This window comes from Oryzias latipes (genome assembly GCF_053564925.1).
Source record: "Oryzias latipes strain Hd-rR chromosome 1 unlocalized genomic scaffold, Olatipes_Hd-rR_3.1 chr1_Y".
Taxonomy (NCBI): Eukaryota; Metazoa; Chordata; class Actinopteri; order Beloniformes; family Adrianichthyidae; genus Oryzias; species Oryzias latipes.
In genome coordinates, this window is record NW_027616335.1 from 3,195,602 (window position 1) to 3,214,365 (window position 18,764).

At 38.1% G+C, this 18,764-nt stretch overlaps 1 protein-coding gene and 1 long non-coding RNA gene across 11 annotated transcripts in view; one reads left to right on the forward strand and one right to left on the reverse strand.

Moving 5' to 3' along the window:
• The window catches only part of LOC105354450 (inositol polyphosphate 4-phosphatase type II), a 162,167-nt gene that overhangs the window by 83,927 nt on the left and 59,476 nt on the right, over window positions 1–18,764 (forward strand). For all 10 annotated transcript variants that reach the window (XM_020703700.3, XM_023957536.2, XM_023957537.2 and 7 more), the window contains 3 exons: window positions 2,354–2,465; window positions 7,068–7,137; window positions 10,886–11,033. In XM_020703700.3, coding sequence (XP_020559359.3) covers window positions 2,354–2,465; window positions 7,068–7,137; window positions 10,886–11,033 — 330 coding nt within the window. The remainder of the gene's footprint in view (window positions 1–2,353; window positions 2,466–7,067; window positions 7,138–10,885; window positions 11,034–18,764) is intronic.
• Window positions 13,376–18,764, reverse strand: part of LOC144990274 (uncharacterized) — a 48,711-nt gene continuing 43,322 nt past the window's right edge. The window contains exons 3-4 of the long non-coding RNA XR_013654279.1: window positions 13,639–13,742; window positions 13,376–13,536 (exon numbers count right to left, since the gene is read on the reverse strand). This is a non-coding gene — a long non-coding RNA (uncharacterized LOC144990274). The remainder of the gene's footprint in view (window positions 13,537–13,638; window positions 13,743–18,764) is intronic.

An 18,764-nucleotide genomic window follows, 5' to 3' on the forward strand; every position in this document is an offset into this window, starting at 1 on the left:
CAAAAGGGGCCTGGTTTTTAACTCTAGCTAATATCAAATCGTTTAAAGTTTATTTTAAGGTTCTGACTTTGTTTATTTTAATAAAGGAGGATGTTAATGTATTTCGAGCAGTCTGTCAGGAAGTTTCTCTTGGTTTGGGGGCTTTTTTTTGCAGTTTGAACAATACACCTTTGACGCAGCTACAGAAAAGCCTTTTATTCCCGAAATATCAACAGTATTAATAGTATCTTCATTTATGTTAAGTTAATGTTCTTCAAATGCATAGATTAGCTACTTTAACCCTAACCTTTCATATCTTGTTTGATACACACATTTCCTAAACCCCTATCTCATTAGGATAATCCAAACTTTCCTTAAAAAACTCATCATATATAGCCTAGCTCAATGTTTTTTGCCCTGTAGTTCATCATCATGATTTGTTCCCGAATCGAACCAAATGAAGTCTGTTCAGTCGCCAATGTGTCCATCACCATGTTGGAACCAGATGTCCTCAGTAAGCCGTGATTGATCTGTGTCGGTCTGAGTCTACATTTCTATGGCAACCACTTAATCCAATCAGGAGTGAGCATGTTAGAAGGCCACACCCCTTCCACTGAAAACGGGCTTAAAGAAAAAAATATCCAGGTAAAAAATAAGAACATGTTAGAAAAGATGTATCAGAGCGAGAATGGTTAATCTGACAAATAGGTAGGTATTTCCAATTTGGAACGCAATTGGAAAGGGGTCACCCAGTCCAGTTTTCTTTTAAACTCAATGACTTTTCCTGCTTATTTCAAAATGACTTCTTACATGAAATGTCAAAAACACTTTTGGCATAAAAGGTTAAGCTGATTTTTAAAACTTTATGGTGAGAACAATCGCACTTCAATTTTTTTTAAATGGCTACTTCTTGTTTTGAAAAATGCTATTTTTTTGTTGATATTGTCTATATCTCCATAAAAGAAATTACATTACAATTTTTTTGTGGATTTCATCAAAGAGCTCCAAAAACATCTCAATTCTAAAAAATTTGAATTTTCTGTCAAGTCTTTGATATAGTGGGCCTTTTAGGGTTAAATAAATACTGACTTCTAGGTCTTTTTGAAAAGAGACTTTCATTAGTGTAATACGGTATAAAGTATAAAAGGCTATGGTTTGCCTTTTGAGGGCTGTCAGTGAATGTGAAGCATGTTAATCTCCATTTCCTCCATTATGTCTTAGTTTTCTGTCATTGCATAGTTTTTTTTTATTATTTCAAAGTCAGGGTGACTTTCTCTAGCATGGCTTTCTTTTCACTATTTCAAAAAAGGAGGGATGAGTTGTGCATGATGAGGGATGGGAGGAAACAAGAATAGGAGCAGAGGAGTAAACACCCAGACAAGTGTCTGGCAAGGGACGGCGATTAGATTTATAAAGCAGCCAATGTTATTTTGTCTGCTTGGAGACTGCTATAAGACATTAAGTACCAACCGAAGCCCCCAATGTCCCACTGCGAGGACACCATTACTTTTTTTTCTCCTTCCTTGTGTGCATCGTCTTCCTTTGCTGTACTCATTCACATTACTTCTCTTTCCTCTTCACTCTTGAGATTATTTAAATCTCTCTTCCTTGTGTCGCTCATCATGATGGATTGGCTTTAAAAGCATCCTTTTCTGCTTCTATCACCAACCTTACGTTTTCCCCAGGTGTCTGGTGTGTCGACCCCTCCCTACCCAGACACCACCCCTCCACCACTGCTGTGACTGTTGGCACAAAACATCTAATATTTTTCCAGCTGGAATGAAACTGAGCATGCAAAGGAAGGGTATTTTAATGTAATCACTTGTCCCCGTCGAGGGAGCATCATTCTTCATTTTAAAGCATTTGTCTTTCCTGCCAATAGCATGGATTTTCTATCAGCTCTTTAATGATGGCTCCATGATTGGAAAAGTGACTGGTCAGACTGTCATATTTGAAGGAATTAGTTTTAATTCTTTTCCCTTTTGGAGAAACTTGGGACTAGGTTATTAAACCGCAATTTGCTAAGTTTGATGAAATGTTCTGGTTAATGTCCTCTTGCAACATCAGCTTAATCCTGTGAGGAGATTCCATCATTCAAAGACAACATCAAAGTGCCAGCTTCCCATCTCTTCTACCACTTTTTAATTTGAGCAGCTTTGTGTGTTAAAAAACTGTTCCAGGGCCTAATGTAAGCTTATTAGGTTAAGAAAGCTCACCTGTGGCCGCATTTGTGTGTGCCACTACTGCGTCCAAAGCCTGTTACGTTAGCGTCTCTGATGGTGGAGAGATCACTCAACCGGCAAGACTTTTTCTTTTATAGGCTAAATAATGTGCATTGAGGGTATCTTCTTAGTTTCCTTTTGTCTCACTTCAGGTCATCTGATGGTGTGTGCACAGCAGGAACCGTGGTGGTGAGTCGTCTGAAGATGGGGGAGATGGAGGGAGTCGAGGTGGACCACATCGCTACCAACACGCCCTCACACAGGGTAAAATGACATTGATACTAGACAAAGCCAGCACCAGGTGACTTGGATTAGAGCAGGATGGCCTCCCTTCCACTAAGATTAAATGAACTCTAGTAAACCCTGATGAAGACATTAGGACGTGTGAATGTTTAATCTGCGTGTTTATTGCCTGATTATATGCCAACATATCAGCATGTGTCAACTTATAATACAATAGGGTTGATTTGTCGCCATAAATCATTTGACAGCATTTTTCTGTCAAAGTTGCTTCACTTGTATGATCTCAGGCAATACATGCAGGAAACTGGGTTTAGCACAATACCTAATCAGAAAAGAAAAAAAAAGGTGTTTATACTGAGGCTGAATGTGGCATGGGAAAATGAAGTTATACTGCTCTTTCGCTACGTTGTCTACAAATTCCTGTTACAAAAGACAAAATATAGAATGTGTGCTCTGACCCTACAGGTGTTAAATAGCATAAAAACAATGTATGTGTTTAACATGCAAAAAACAGTTACGCCCCTGTGATTAGCTGTTGTGTTTCTGCATGTGAATCACTGTCTTATATTATTGACCAGAGGCTGTGGCGCGGTTGACTGGCTTTCGGTTTTGTGTACCCCTGTTGCTGGTACAGAGGTTCCTCACATGGCCTCGGAGTGTCACCGACAATCTGCCTTTGTCTTTTTGATGAATGCGGCGGCTTGTTTGTGCGCGTGTGTGTGTGTGTGGGTGTGTGTACACGCATGCACACTTCCCCCTCTATGTGCTGCTCTTGTTTTCAGAGATAAAGGGAGGAAATAAGGACGGGACATGACAAACATTAGGGAAGCCTCAGTAAAGACAAAGTTTTTGTTAAAGCTACCTTTGTAGAAAGTCATAGAAAGTGAGGCGCTTCCGTATATTGCATATTTGCGTGTGATTGTGAGGGTGCAGGTAAACACTTGTTTGATCCTTCACTGTCTTTGCTGGGGTGGCGACTGCTCATGAATATCACACTAAGCCCCCCCTGGAAAGAAAGCAAAAAACAATCAGCTGAAACAAAAGGGGCTTCCAGTCACCTTTGATCTGATCCCTTTATATATGTTGGCCATCAAACGTGGATCAGCATCATGCAAACAGATGCCTTTCACAGCTGTTGTGCTGTTAATATTCTTTATTATCAGGGACCTTTCTTTCTCAATGTTATCATATGCCGAATGTTTTGCTTGTCCTGATCAGTGAACGCTGTGTCTGTGGTGCCCCAATGACATTCTAATATTTTAAGATTATTGTTACCTAGAAATCGCCGACAACGAAACTCGGCCTTTGAGTAAAAAACACATTTCAATTTCTGTCCCACTTCAGTCACCTTTTGATCAGTTGTAAAAGTGTTCCCAGTGCTCCTTTAATGATGATTAGCCAAAATAAAAAAGCCTGTATCATTTTCAAGGACAAAGTTTCTGCAGAGCAGCAGGAGTTCATTAGGAATTCGCCTCTTGAGTTGTGTGAGGGACTGTTGGCATCTGATTTGCCATCATTCCTTTGTTTACAAGCTTTCCTGTTAACTTACAGCTCCCCACAAACCTCAAAATAAGGCGGTTACAATAACATTAGCAGTGCAACAAACATGGTGAGCAATATTGGAGCCATCCAGTCATACAGTTGTGAACCAGATTCCAGAGGTAAACAAAGGCATTGATGGATCTATATGTCTGCATCATAAAGGAGTGGAGCAGGGAGCTTGCGTCTTTTTTCCTCGTCAAAACTACAAGTTTTTTCCAACAGCATTTTCGCATCTGCTCCTGGTTCACAACATTTTAAATAAAGAAATACTCCGAAATTCTATTTTCAGCTTAATTGTCTTCATACATATGTCCTCCATCATCAGAAAAAGGGCACAAGACCATGTAAAAAATACAAAAAGCATGATTTCCAGTGAAGCCTGTCTTTAAATAGTTTATTTAGGAAGTGACCTGTAATTTTCAGCATTGCTCTGAGGAGAAAAAAATCAGAAATCATGCCTCAATAAGTAGGCTAACGCATTATTTTCACATGTGCTTAACCCTTGTGCTATCTTAGATGACCCCACCCTTGCATTGACGTATTCTCCCTACCATGACAAAGGTGGATAAAGGTGGAAAGATTTCATGTAATCCATGGAAACCAGTAAAGATCACAAATCATTGAAGAAAAAAGGTTCAGAGCACTGTCTAGTGGGTCCAGATGACCCATCTCCCAATGTTAAAGTGCCTAGGATAGCACAAGGGTTAAGGAAATGAACACAGTAGACTGTAAATGTAACAAACTAATTGGAAAAATATGTCCATCCATCCATTTTTAGTGATGTCCTAATCCTGTTCTGTACCCATCCTTACCCCCCATAGGCTGTCAGAACATCAAGGAGCCCACAGACAGACAACACAATAGATGCCCTGCAGAGAAAGTGCGGCACAGCCAGTGAGAATGCAATCCTCACCTTTGAACACTAGCTGTGAGGTGACAGTGCCAGCAATTATTTGTAATTCTTCAGCAGTTTTTAAAATCCCACTTTGCAAAAGCTTATTGTCCAAAAATTAACTATATAAAGTCATGAGTCTTTAACCAGATAACGATGGAGTTTTTCTTCAACTCCCGTTTTCAGCCATGTGGATGTAGATTTGTTGCTGTACTTGGGAAAATTGTCACATGGCATGACCCACTTTTTGCAGGAGCTTCAGCTGTCAGACAGATTGGTCAGTCATTTATTTGAATAGGGGGGACAGCGCATATTAATAAACATTTCTGTCAATATGCCAGAGTTAGCCAAAGGGCTATTTTTCATCTGTAGTCCCTGTAGATGGACTCACATTTGACTCTGGAGTAATTTAGTGCATAGAAAGGTTGATGGTTCATTCTGTAAGTTGAAGGCTATAAAAAACTTTCTGCTTAAAAAAACATGTTTGCTGTTAAAACAAAATGATTTTTGTGTCCTTATCACACCTTAACATTTAATTTAGGAATTAATAGTTTTAAGCTACTGTAGAATACTTGTTCCAGTCCCATTGTAAGATGAGCTTTATTAGATGAGATATTGAGATATTGATGAGATATTTTGAAGCTTCAGTGGCAGAGCTAAGTTAGGCAAGGGAGGGGCAACCAAAATTTGCCCCCCAATTTTTGAGTCCTTATTAATATCATTTTTGACAAAGGTTAAGAAATCATCAATACAAGCTTTTTATGCATTGCAAAAATAACAAAAGCTACATCTTTTTTAATTAAATCTCAAGTCCCATAAACTATTTGCATCAATACTAAAACTGTTTGAAACATATATTTTTTATTCATTCATTTGTAATGGCCTTCCACTCAGATAATATCATTTGCCACGCTTCCAAAGTTGTCTGCCCCCCTCCTGCCCCCCACACAAAATGTCCTACTGACAAACCTGTCTGTATTAACCAATGTTTTAGGTAAAAACATATTGATTTGTGCACATTTTCCTAAAGGTCCTTTAGATCCAAATATGAGCCTCTATGCCTAGTCAAATTGATATTATTATGATCTTCCTGTCCTTGTTGATTAATTGTTTTTATAGCTTTATATAAGTCATGTTAAGCTAAACTCTACAGGAGAACAATGCAGCTTCCCACGGCTGTCACCAAGGTTTTTTTACACTTTCACTCCATGACTGTAGTCTTTTAAACTACCTTTCTCATTCCTTAGCATTACTTATTAGCGAGTACTAAACTTCACTAATGGCCGTTATTATATTTTTGAGCTACAATAAAAACTACTTTAAACAAATTACAGTTTTTGTTGTTTAGAGCAACACAGGTTTTATATTGCTGTTCCTAGCCTTTGACGTGGTTGTCTTTCCCTGTCATGTCATTTTAGTTTTCAGGAATACCTGTTCATTGGAAGCAACTATAAAGACCCACGCTGATGAAAATTGTGTTTTGGTGTCTTTAACATGTTTTCTTTGGTATTTTCCTGATGGAGGACACATATAAAGAAAATAAGCTTATTTTTTATTTTTTTTTCAAACATTGTGAATGAGGAGCAGATGAAAAAATGCAGCTGGAGAAAGCTTGTAGTTGGGATTTGGGTCCAGATTCACATTCGCCTTTGTTTTCCTTGTCTAAGGTGGATGGCTCCAATATTGCTCGTCATTTTTGCTGCACCGCTAATGTTAATGTTAGGTTGGGGTTGTGAGGGGCTGTTGCACCAACTGTCCCGCCAGCAACTCAGAAGTGAATTTCGAAGGAATTCCTGCCACTATGTAGAATCTTTGTCCTGGAAAACAACACAGGTTTTCTGATTTTCTGCTAAAAATGGCATAATCATAATCAAAACACCACTGGGACGCTTTAAGAGTAGATCGATCAAAAGATGATTGGAGTGGCTCTTTAACATAACGTTGCAATGCATTTCAGCCAGTAACCTAAACCATATATCTTTTAATAGTAGCCCCGGTGTTCATTCCAAAAACTTGACAGCCAGCCCGCCGTTTATTAGAGACCAGCATCGATTAGAGACCGGCCACTATGGGAAGATATACGACATTATAGATGCTCTTTTGTAAAGCATAGGTAAATCCCTATCATCTTAACAGTTCTTTTATTATAGTATGCTCATTATTCTGTCTTTTGTTTCTTTCATTCTTAGTGTCCCTTAGTTTGTGAGCCTGCGCATCATTGTTGCATCGACCAAGAAGAAACCCTGCTGACTGGGCCAGGTATGATGCCTAAACACTCACCATACCATGAATAAAATGAATTCTGAGTGTTTTAATTTGTCAGTTTTCTCCCCTCAAAGTTTTAGTATTTGTAACATTTTACCAAATTAGGGCCTTAAAGTTAAGCCTCCAGTGCTGTTATTTGCCTACTTTCATTTGTGAAGCATTCATTTAAAACAGGAACATACTGATGTCTCTTAACATAAGGGTCCTTCGAGGTTTTCCATCTAATTAACTTTAAACTGGCCTTTAATAACCTTTCCATTAAGAGGATTTGAAGGATCCCCGAAGTACCCTATTTGATTAAAAAATGTCTTTTTTTTCATGTTTTGATTTAATAACAGTGAGAGGTGTTTTACAGGGGGGTAATTCAGCAAGCTCTTTGAAATTGTCAGCTGAAAGTGAGCAGAAGATGCTTTGTAAGCTGCATGATACTAATCGATTGGCAACACAGAGAGGAAGGTCCACTGCTGATGCATTAGGGGGCTGTGAAGAGTAAATGAAAGAAACCCTGAAAGAAAAGGCAATGATGTGTGAGTGTCCTGCTGTGATGAAACTTCAGCTCTTGTTTAGAAGACATTTCCCAATAAAAGTTTCTATTTCCGTCCATTCATTTCTTCCTTCATGCAGATTCCAGCCATCTCCCCAGCAGCAGTCTCACCTGCGCCTCTTGTCACAATGTCACTGCCACTTACAGTTTTTGCCATGATTATCTAGTACACTGCAGCCATATTTGCAGGTGCACATCTGCAGTCTGTCAGAACAATACACTCTCTGCAGATGCCCCCCAGATTGAGAAATGCAATTTAGTCTTAAGCTTTTATTACCTCTTGAAATGAGAATACAGAGGATCAAAAGGGAGAGAAAGCCCACGCACGCTGCAACTCAGTTACTCATTTTCTTAAGAGGTGTCAGAAAGGGAAACAAGGCGTTTTAGGTGCGGTCAGATTAGCGCGGCTGCAGGGAGGTGGAGGGAGGAAGGGCTTCAGGGGTTAATCCGCTTCTGCAGGGGAGGCAACTGTCAGCAAGTGTTTTGCTTCTCTCCTTTAAGGACTGCCTTCTTCCCTTCTCTCCACATTTTCTTTGCTTGCTTTTTATTTTTGTTATCTTAATCACTTTCTATAATCCCCATGCTGACAACAAATCTCATTTAGATCCAAATATGAGCCTCTATGCAGTCATTCTCTGGATATTTTTACCAAAAATCAGTGATTAGTTGCTATCCCTGTCTTCAGTCTCTTTAATTCAGAATTATTGCCTGTAAGACTTTTATTGTTTGTTGAAAAAAGGTTTTTCAATTTGCACAAGTTATGAACAATAAATGAAAATAAAAAATGAAACTTTTGTGTAGAACTTTCCTGGTTTTTATTTTATTGAATTTATGTTGCCAGGGCAGCGTCATTTAACGCAGTTACTCTTTGTGGCTTTTTTTTCTTTGTTGATCAGATGTTTTGTTAATCAGTTTCACTTTTATTCAGACAAATCCTAAAACCCACTACCAAGTGGCATTTGTGAAAAATTATTACAGCAGTATACATTGACACAAATTTAGAAATATTTTCAATAGCATTAAGGGGCTATGGGTAACATGTGTCCCCTTACTGTTGTCTGACTATTTAAAATTGATAGGAAAACACTGAATGAGTTAGTCGGTGGTTTAAGATGATGGAGCCAAAAACCAACATGGAGGAGAATCAGATTGCTCTCCTTCTGAACTTTAATATATTTTTTATACTTGCTTTGATTTAAAGGCCCTTGAGTTTTATTTTGGTTTATTTTTTCTCTCTGAACAGCAAGTCATCAAACTGGGTCACAGAGAGACAAAAGTAGCATTGAAAGCGGCCGTCATTCAGATGCATTTCCTGCAGTAGATGGTGAAGCTCACAATGCTGGGAGAATCTATGAAAGATTTTCATGTACCCAGATATGGAGACGTTAATTATAGATGCCTTTATAGAGATCCTCAAAAAAAAATATAAACCTGATCTCTTAAAATCATTTGTGTCCTCCGTGCATTGAATGTGAGATGTATACAGTATATATACAGTAGTCAATGCTTCCATGTATCGATGAGGCTGAAAACTTTGGACAGAAGCTCCTCCAACACACAGCGGGACTATAAGCTTTATGAACACATTTTTGGACAATCGCCCAACAGCAAATTCGCTGTGCATCAAAACAGAGGCAACGGATGCAAATTCACTGCCCAAATTACGTTATGTGTGAATGCAGCATAACATTTTTCTCTCACACTGCCACCTAGTGGGGACCAGAAATAGAGTTGTCAAATGCAAAATGCCGGAAAGTCTGTCTGCCGTAACATTGTTCCTGAATCATACCAGGGTTCACTTGCCAAGAAAATCAAGAACTTCATTTTCTGGAGGGCCAGAGGTTGTTTAGTAATTTCACCACAGCCAAACAAAACGATCTATTTGAGGTAACATGCAGACCAAACCTAAAGCGTGAGCTCATCAAAAAATTCTACAGTCAAACAAAACATTTGCCCTTACAACCAAGCTTTGAAATCAACAGCAAAACTTGAACAAATATTGTTGTTGTAAAGTTAGAAAGTAGAGTTCAGCTTCATTGCAATACTCTGCTGGAGCTATAAATGACTAAGGCAAACATATCTGAATAGAGTGAAGTTAGTCCAGATCAATGACACAAAAGGAGAATGCCATTCAGAAAAAAAACACATTTTTCTGCTGATATCTATAAAAAAAAGATGACTTATAAAAATGTCATTCTCCTTGACCCTTCAGTAATGTTGCTCTGTAGGCTTTCTTCTCAAAAAAGTTGTAAAAAAGAAAAAAACACTGATCAATAAATATATCACTGTCATAGTTCAGCCTTGGCATGTTTCAAAAGTACAACCAGAGTTAGAGAATCCCTTCTGCCATTGACTTTTAACAAATAAAGTTAAATCAACTCAAAGCAAAGAAATTGAAAGTAAAAATAGTCACATTAGTCTTTTTCGGTACCATTTTTGTGTTATCAACCTGAGCAAAGGTATATTTCCTGTTCATAAATTACACCAAAATCATATTTACTTGAAGGAACACTGCATATCTCTCACCTCGGGTGCTTCAAACTCGACGTATTGAGCGACTTCTGTCTGACTGTTCTGCATAGTAAAAGGACTAGTAAACACTTTTTCAGACCTGCAGCTGTTTTTTCTGCTGCTGCAGGCATGCAGATAAGAGCATTAGGTCGTTTTTTTTTGTTGTTGCTTTTTTTTGTTTCCAGACCCTCAATTGCTGCTAAAAATCCGCAAAAATGAAGGAGAAGGTGCTGAATACAAATCTGTACCAAAGGGCGAGCTGAGGTTAGGTTAGCAACCAAAGGTTTCTCAACAAATCCTCCGACTCTATCTATCTGTTGTTTAATAAAGAGGCAATTAAAATGGAAATGAATGGAAGAATAACGCAAATAGTGTAAGGACAATTTTATGTAGTTTAGTTTGGAGTCTAGTCTGCTGCTTTGCTTCAAAAATGAGAAATCTTATCTTTGGCAGACACTGTTATTGATTATAGAATTTAAGTCATCCTTCTTAGCCTCGGTCACTTTTTAAAGACTCTCTCCTTTTCTCTGACTATCTTGAGGTGGCTGGTGGTTTTTTTGTGTGTTTTTTTTGTTTTGTTTTTTATGTAGACACTAGTTTCATCCTTTTTAAAACCTTAGAAAATAATTCCTTTGCTGGATTGTAATGCCTTTCTGCTTTCTTCTTCCCGTTTGCCCGTGTTCACAGTGTTCAGGAATCCAATATGCAAGGTGTACACATTCCAGACTACAGACAGCAAGAGGATGATAGTGCGGGAACAAATGGAGGAGTGCACTTTGTCATTCAGTATCCCCAAGCAGTTGTTGTCCCTGTACATTCAGGAAGACATGAGCAGGTAAGCCACTCACAACTGATGTTCAGTTATGTTAATCTGTTTAAGACTTATTATCTGCCAATTTTAAACCCCGTGGGTTTTGTTCCAAAAGTCATTTAAATAAAATAATTCAGCACTTAATTGTTAGTTTGTGCAGCTAATTAACTAATTTACCAAAATCAGAGCTGAAAGGTTTCTTATCTTAAATAAAGTCTTTTTGTACATGTTGACAACATTATTGTATCACCAAGTCTTGCCAGATTTTTTTTATTACAGAAATGAATTAAATTATTAACATTTTGGTTTTTGGCTCAGCTTGAAAAACTTTAGCAAACTATTTATTACTGTTTTAAGCATGAAAACATTATGGAATTGGAAATGAAAAAATAATATATGTATTTGAGAAGACAGGGTCATGGTTTTTTCACACTCTGTAAAATATTGTGATTGTAGCAAGTAGTAACTTTTTTATTACTGTTTTGCTGAAAACTACACTTACTCCGTTGGAAAAAGCAGTTTGTGCTCCACCGAGATATCAACATATTTTATGATGTAATGCTGCCATCAGAGACAACTCCTACTGCTTAAAACCAACAAATAACTGTTACAGATTTTACAATTCTTTAAAAAAAAAAACTATATTTCATCTTTGCCCTGCAAACTTCTAATGCTTTAAAAATTCATAATGCTTTAGAATGAATGTGCAATTGTAGGTATATTATGTAAATTGTTTTAATGAAGGCTTTTTGAGATTTTTCTTACACATTTGTTGAATCTGCATTCTCACTATAAACCCCTTTGCATCTCGAAACTGAGCACATAGGATACAGACAGAGTCAAAGTAGTGGCAGTAAATTGTTTTTTTTATAATTTTAAGGATTGTGTCCTCTGAAATACTCCAAAACACAAACGCAAAATCAGTCCAAAGCTATTACTTTAGTTTTTACTCAAATAAGCCTTACCATCACTTCGCCTTTCAAACAGATGGGCAGCACGCTTGCCTCTACCCTCTCCTCCAACAAAGCTGTACCTGCAGCAGTCAGCTTTAATACAAGGTGATCCGCACTGAAACAGATCTTTTGAGTCACACCTAAATATAGAAAAGAATTATTAAATATTTATGAACTGTCTTATCTGTATAATTCAGCTCATAAATGTGCATCAAGCTCCAAACCATGACCATCATATAATGTGTGCTTATTAACAAGCATGCATGCTGCATATACAGCTCGTTCTGTGAAGCACCTCTCCAGTAATCCTCTTGAAATGTGGTCTCCTTCCACAGAGCCTCTCCATTTAGACTTCATTCTGTACATAGCAGAGCTCAAGGTTTTGAATGATTCAGTTGATGCTGTGAAGTTGTGAGAGCAGTAGCAGATGGTGGTTTGCTCACCATTCCTTGATAATCTTGAATATTTCTGGCTTTTATTACTAGCTTTGATACAGAGACAGGTGTACTCATCGAAGTATATGAGCACACTGGTAGATTATTTTTATTTAGGCATGTGATAATGCTGTGCATCCTGCTGCAAGCGTGTCTGTCTCCATGCGTGTAAAAATAATTAAATATTTGGAGGAGAGTGTGGGTGTGCAGCAGATTAAAAACTCATTCATTACCAGCTGTCTTGCTTATTATTAATGAGGAAAAGCATGTCCTATTTTTTGTCTTAATTGACAAGTATGTAGTTTGTGAGTCACAGATTTTGATTTTTAACTATTTCCCTTCCTATTTTTTGTTTTTTAAGACAGTTTTGGAAGGTTTGGAGGCTGTGAGTTTAATTAGTCCTGAACACAAACGACCATGTTAAACTGGCATGCCTATCTTAAACCAGTTTACATTATTTTGTTTATAGTTCCTTTCATCGTAAACAGTATGTGTAAGCTTGAGTCAAATTATATCATCTAACTAGCACCTTTTCTTCTCTATTTTCCTCTCAAACTATAACAGTTTTTGTTTCGTTCTTTCTCTCTCTTATTTCTGTCCATGAGTAGATTTCTGCTCAGACCACTGCCATATCAATGACAGCTTTTAAATGTGCGGCCATGCAGAGGACCACAGCTTAAAAAAATAATAAAATAAAAAGTGAAACAAAGGTTTTGCAAAGGTTTGTAGACAGAATAAAAAATGAAAGTTTTGAGCTTCTTTATTAGTAAAGCCTAGCCCTGAACAACACAATCTGTTGGGTTATTTTTGGCTCATGGTTCTTGAAAATTAAGCATCATTTCACTATGTTTACTTCCAACTTTTGGGACCTAGAGTCATCTCACGTCTTCAGGGGCTGAGCAGAAATGCTTAAGTCTATGCCGTTGATTGTGTTAGGATGAGTGAGGCTGGACCCAGAAGCAGGACAGAGACGGGAGGATGAATGAGGAAAGAAGGTTTTATTTTAGTCCCAGTGGCGTTGGAAGGTTCGGGCGTGATGGTTCCTGGCTTGGACAGAAGACCGAAAGGATGAGCTTGGCTTGATGTTCGGATTGAACTGCAGTGGTTGACCAAGGGTGAAGGTCGCGCTTATGGTACTCCCTGAAGGAGCAGAGATAAAGGCGGTTAGGTTTCTGAAAGTAGGAGGCACTTAGCATAGAAACAGGAGACTTAAGACTTGGCTTTAAGGAGTCAGTACTCAACCACGAGAAGCAGACGGACTGACGTTGGCTGTAGGGTGGTGGTTCCTTATAAAGGCTGCAGGCTGATGAGAAGATGGGGGCAGGTCCGGAGATGAGCCCAGGATCCTAACAGATTGACAGGCAGATGGTGACAAAGTTTTGAAAATGTAGGAACGTGATGGTTCTTTCTGCTTGTGGTCAAAATATGTTGCAGCAGCTTTTTTAGAAATAATGAAGATGTGGCTGAGCTTGTTTAGAGAGCCCGATCAAAACACCATCATGGTTTGTCTGCATAATTGCATGGATTAATCTCGCCATATTGTGTTGACAATTGTTAATCCAGTAACTTTTGCACATTTAAAAGAGTCAGTATGAATGTAAATGACAGCACAATGTGTTCTGCATCCTGGATTCTGCATTGTGCTTGTATTGTTTCTATGAGGTGTCACTCATAAAACAGATGCTTTTTGGATCCAAAACATTCTGCTCAAAATTCAGCATCCTATTTTTATAGGGAGCAGAAAAGTGTTGCCACTTTTTCTTTGAAAGGATTTCATATGCACCCCAGCTGTGCGTCTGCTATCACTCCCTATGGTAAAACACGTTACCCTTTGCCACAGGGGGTAAAACGGTAAACTGGTGCCTCTGAAGGCCTTGCTGGGGTGTTTCTCCAGCTACCTGTGTTTACAGAATTTAAAGGTCTCTTCTTTTACTCCTTGGAGTCTGTAAACAGCTGGTTGGTTTGCAGCTCCAGTTTGGATAAGGTTAACAGTCCAGCGCTGGTTCTGCTCTGCCTGCAGCAGAGCAAAGTGAATGTTTACAAACTGCAGCCTCTCTGTTGGGTTTTCCCACATCCCCAAATCACCCATCGCCAGTGCAAAAACACACTCTGGTTTTCATCACTCTGTTGCCAGTCTGTAAACTTTTCTCCTAAATGATGTCTTGTCCTCCAAGCACATGGACTTTCTGCGGCTCAGACTACAACATGGTTGCCATTGTGAGCACATCTGGGTGGGGGTGGGGGGTGGGGGTCTTAGCCTCTGCTGAAAAAAGAGCTCCTGTAGCTCTTTTAAAAGACCTCCAGGGTCAGCTTGTGTTTTTCTCAATTGGTTTTCTGAATTTGTATCCAGTATTATTAAAATAAAGTCTGTATTGTTGGGTGATTAAAGCTCTTTTTGCGATATTGCCTCAAAACTTAAACTTCTCACTGAATATTTTGATTTTGTTCAGCACATTCTGGTCCCGCTCATGTAGGAGGGGACATCCTTGATCTGTTTTTTTTCTTTTCCTTTGGCACAAGTTTGGTGAGCTTTGAGTAAAAAGAGCAATGTGAGTTATCACCGCTGTTATTTTTTTAATGTGGCTTTTACTTTATCACCACCTTCTTTTAAAAATTGTCTCTCAGTGAGGAACCATATATCAAAGTGTCTTCCAAAGCTTTCTATCTTGTTTAATCCCAATTCTCTTAAATATATTCCATTATGTTAATTTATTTATGCAGTCTTTCAATTCTTGTTATCTGTCAATTTTAAACTGGTGGGTCCTGACAAGGAGAGTTATCTTTCCAAAATAAGAGTCCATAAAGGATAATTGAGAATAGTCGCTGTTTTGGAAGACTTTATCAGAGAATGAAACACTTATGCAAACCAGCACTGGAGAAGCACAAGCTGCATTTAAAAGAGCTGATGTCTTGGTTAAACATGTGTCTTTTTTCACTAGTTGGACCCATTAATAGGAAGACTTAAATGATCCCATTAAAAACTTTGTCTCAGGACCATTGTCTCAAACCCAGCCACACAGATTTTTTTGAATGCAGCAGTTTTCATTTAAATTTATTTGATTTAACATCCAATTTTTCCCCTTCAGTCTCTCCCCACAATCTTTGGTTTCCCCACGTTCTTGTTCCCCCTTCTCCCCAGTTACTCTAGATCAGTGTTTTTCAACCTTTTTTGAGCCATGGCACACTTTAACCTTGACAAAAATCCCGCGGCACACCAGTATCCAGAAATTGAAAAAAAAGAGAAACTCAGTCTGTATTGATGTACAGTCCCTCCGCAATCTCACATGAATTTTTGTGAAAATTGTGGCAGAAAAAGCTGGAAGTTGCAGCTGTTTTTTCTAAATGATGTACTAAAAGTTAAGTTAGAAGATTTAAAAACTGTTTGATGTGTGTTCGTTGTGGTTTCAGACGTTTCACAAGGACGACTCATTGTGCGCTGAGACGCAGTCACTTTAACCCAATGCATCATGGGAGATGTAGTGCAAACAGCCGCCGAAAGTCGACAAGACTCGCTTCTCTGAGCTTCATTGTTTTGTTCACTTTTTCCACGGTCTGATACCGGATCCAGCGAAAAGCTACACCGCTAAAGACAAGCTCTAGCTGGTATTTTTGTTGGAACTAATCGACTTTATGAGCAGAATCGGAACAAGGATGTGAAGACTTTAACCACTTCTGATTGGTCAGACTGATGACGTGTGATTAAGCCTCAAAAAATGATTGGTGGAGACAGTTAATGGGGCGGGACTTTTCCGCAGACAGCTGAAGCTACGGCTAAATCGCTGTACCGTCATTCTTATCAAAATGTCTTTGATAGAATCTAATAATCGCAAAGAAAATCGTCTTTTACGATCTTTTATATTCCTAACTAGTCAGTGTTTTATCAGGGCCTGTTTGGATGAACAAAGAGCTGATATCCTGGAGATTGTAAGGATTCAGTGGTTTGGTTTCCTTGTCAGTCACACCTTCAGGTTCATGATCCACAGCTGTCTTCAGTTCAGTTAATTGCCCTCAGCCTATTTAAGTGTCTTGGTTTCTGTTCTTGTCAGGTCATCTGCTCTGTTTTGTCACAGTTTTGTTTCCCCTCATAGATTTGTCATGTTTCAGTTTGCTAATTAAATGTTTTAGTTCCTTTCATCAAGCTTGGTCTCCTGCATTTGGGTCCTCCACCACCAGTTCGTGATAGAGATGGTCAATGTTTTTAGATCTGTTAATGAAGGCAATTTAACACGGCACACCTGACCATCTCCCACGGCACACTAGTGTGCCGCGGCCCTCGGTTGAAAAACGCTGCTCCAGATGACATTTAAATTATGTTAAAAAAAGGATTAAATTGTCTTGATATTTTCCCCACCTCTGTATTTCTATTAAGCACTCTGTGATTAATTATTTTATCCAAAAAATACAAACCTAGATCAGTTTGATTTCAAAAACTATAGTCTATATAAATTTGCTTTCATTTCTAAAGTTTTAGAGAAGGTGATGGCACAGCAGTAAATCTTTTCTTGTTTGTTGTAACATCAAAAAATGCTTGATGTGTTTTAATCTGCCTTTGGACAAAGTCTCTTATCAGAATCTCGTCCTTTTATAAGTAGCTAAGAATGTGCTCACAGCTGGACATTCTGACCAGTACACTGTGCTGGTGCTACTTAACAAGTGCTTTTGATATGGTCAATCATCAGATTGTAATTTAATGTCTTTTGCTTTTAATTTGATACTGCAATGGACTGCCAAACTGTCCAGGGTGTGCACCTTTGCCCAACAGTTGCTGAACGGGCTCCAGCCTCCATGTGAACCTGCACAGGAAAGCGAGTTTTGTAGATGGAAAGATTAATTGACTAAAATTGACTCAATTTTTATTTTGAACAAAGCTGTACTTTTTGTTTTGCATATACAAGGAAATGACAAGATAAATGACTTGTGGTGTTCCTCAGGGCTCTATTTAAGGTCATCTTTTCTTTATGGTATCACCTTATTGGCCAGTTTAAGTAGGTCTTTTATCAAATATATGCAGAGGATAATCAGCGGTTTTGCTTTTTTAATGAGACATACTTCCATAAACTAACCAGTCTGCTGAATTGAATAGCAAAATTAAAATGGTAATCCAATTACTATTCACAGTCATGCCCTACAAAGACAAAGACTGTTTGACAGTTGGAAGGCTTTTAATTATTGACCGCTTTCTGCAAAGTCTATTCTTTGTGCAAAAGGCAAGTAAATTTGCACAAAAAAGGAGTATAAATAAAACATTGTTGGCTTTATGCCAGGAGTTTTAAATTAATTTTGATATCTTATTTTACATTAAATATTTTGTAAGAACACATATCAAGCGCATAAATGTAGCTGAGATTGAATACACTTAGTATTATTTGATTCAGGACTAAATCCTCTGGATAAAACCCGGTGTGTAAGAGGACAGCGAAGTGTTTGGCCCAAAAGTGCTCCTGTCTTTGAAAAACAATCTGAAGATAAAAATGAATGCTAATGGTGTCATGTGGTTAGGGCCATGGCAACTCTCTAGTGCCAGGTAACATCTTATTCAAATCACACAATCTGAGAACATTGTCCTCTGATTGTTCAAAGTGGTCTTTTATAGTATTGGGTGCTACTTCAAGCTTCAAGTGGATGCACTGGAGAGAATATACATGATTTAAATGGTTTGAAGGGTTTGCACACATCTAAGTGGCAGGATAAAAAAACTGCTTTCTTGACACAGCCTTATAAATGTTTATTGGTCTTTAATTAAATACTGTTATTTAGCTCTTATTTTGATTAAAATACTTTTTTTTTACATAGTATTGCTTTTTTAAATAATTAAACTGTAATTGAAGTTAGATGCTTTATGACTTAATGTAATTTAATTAATTTAATTAGTGAAGAAAAGTATGAACTGTGTCATTTTACATGCAAGATTTGCTTTAGGAACCAAAAGAGTACATTATTTGTGTCCCATTGCAAATGTTGGTGGGTGATTTAATTTAGCTGTAGTTTTGTGCAGTAGTGGAATAGAAATGATGAAAATGAGATGTGAAAGTCCAAACTGAGCTCTAGAATGAGGAGGGACAGGTAACCATAGCTGCAGCTCTAATGGGCTCCAGAAAATTGGACAACAGATGACTGGGGGAAAATGGGTTAGTTGTGTTGCATTTATGTGATATCGTGATTTCAGTATTTTTGCGATACTTCACTGATCTGATCTTCATTTGGGTGCAACAGTCTCTCCTGTTGTGTATTAAAAGGCATTGACAATCCCAATGTTCCTTTATTTTGACCCTCTGTTTGAATTTCAGTGAATTGTGGAATCAGTAGAACAGGTTTATCCGGTAAAGTGTCCAGTGCAAGTGATTTTTTTAAAATTATAAATTAAAGTA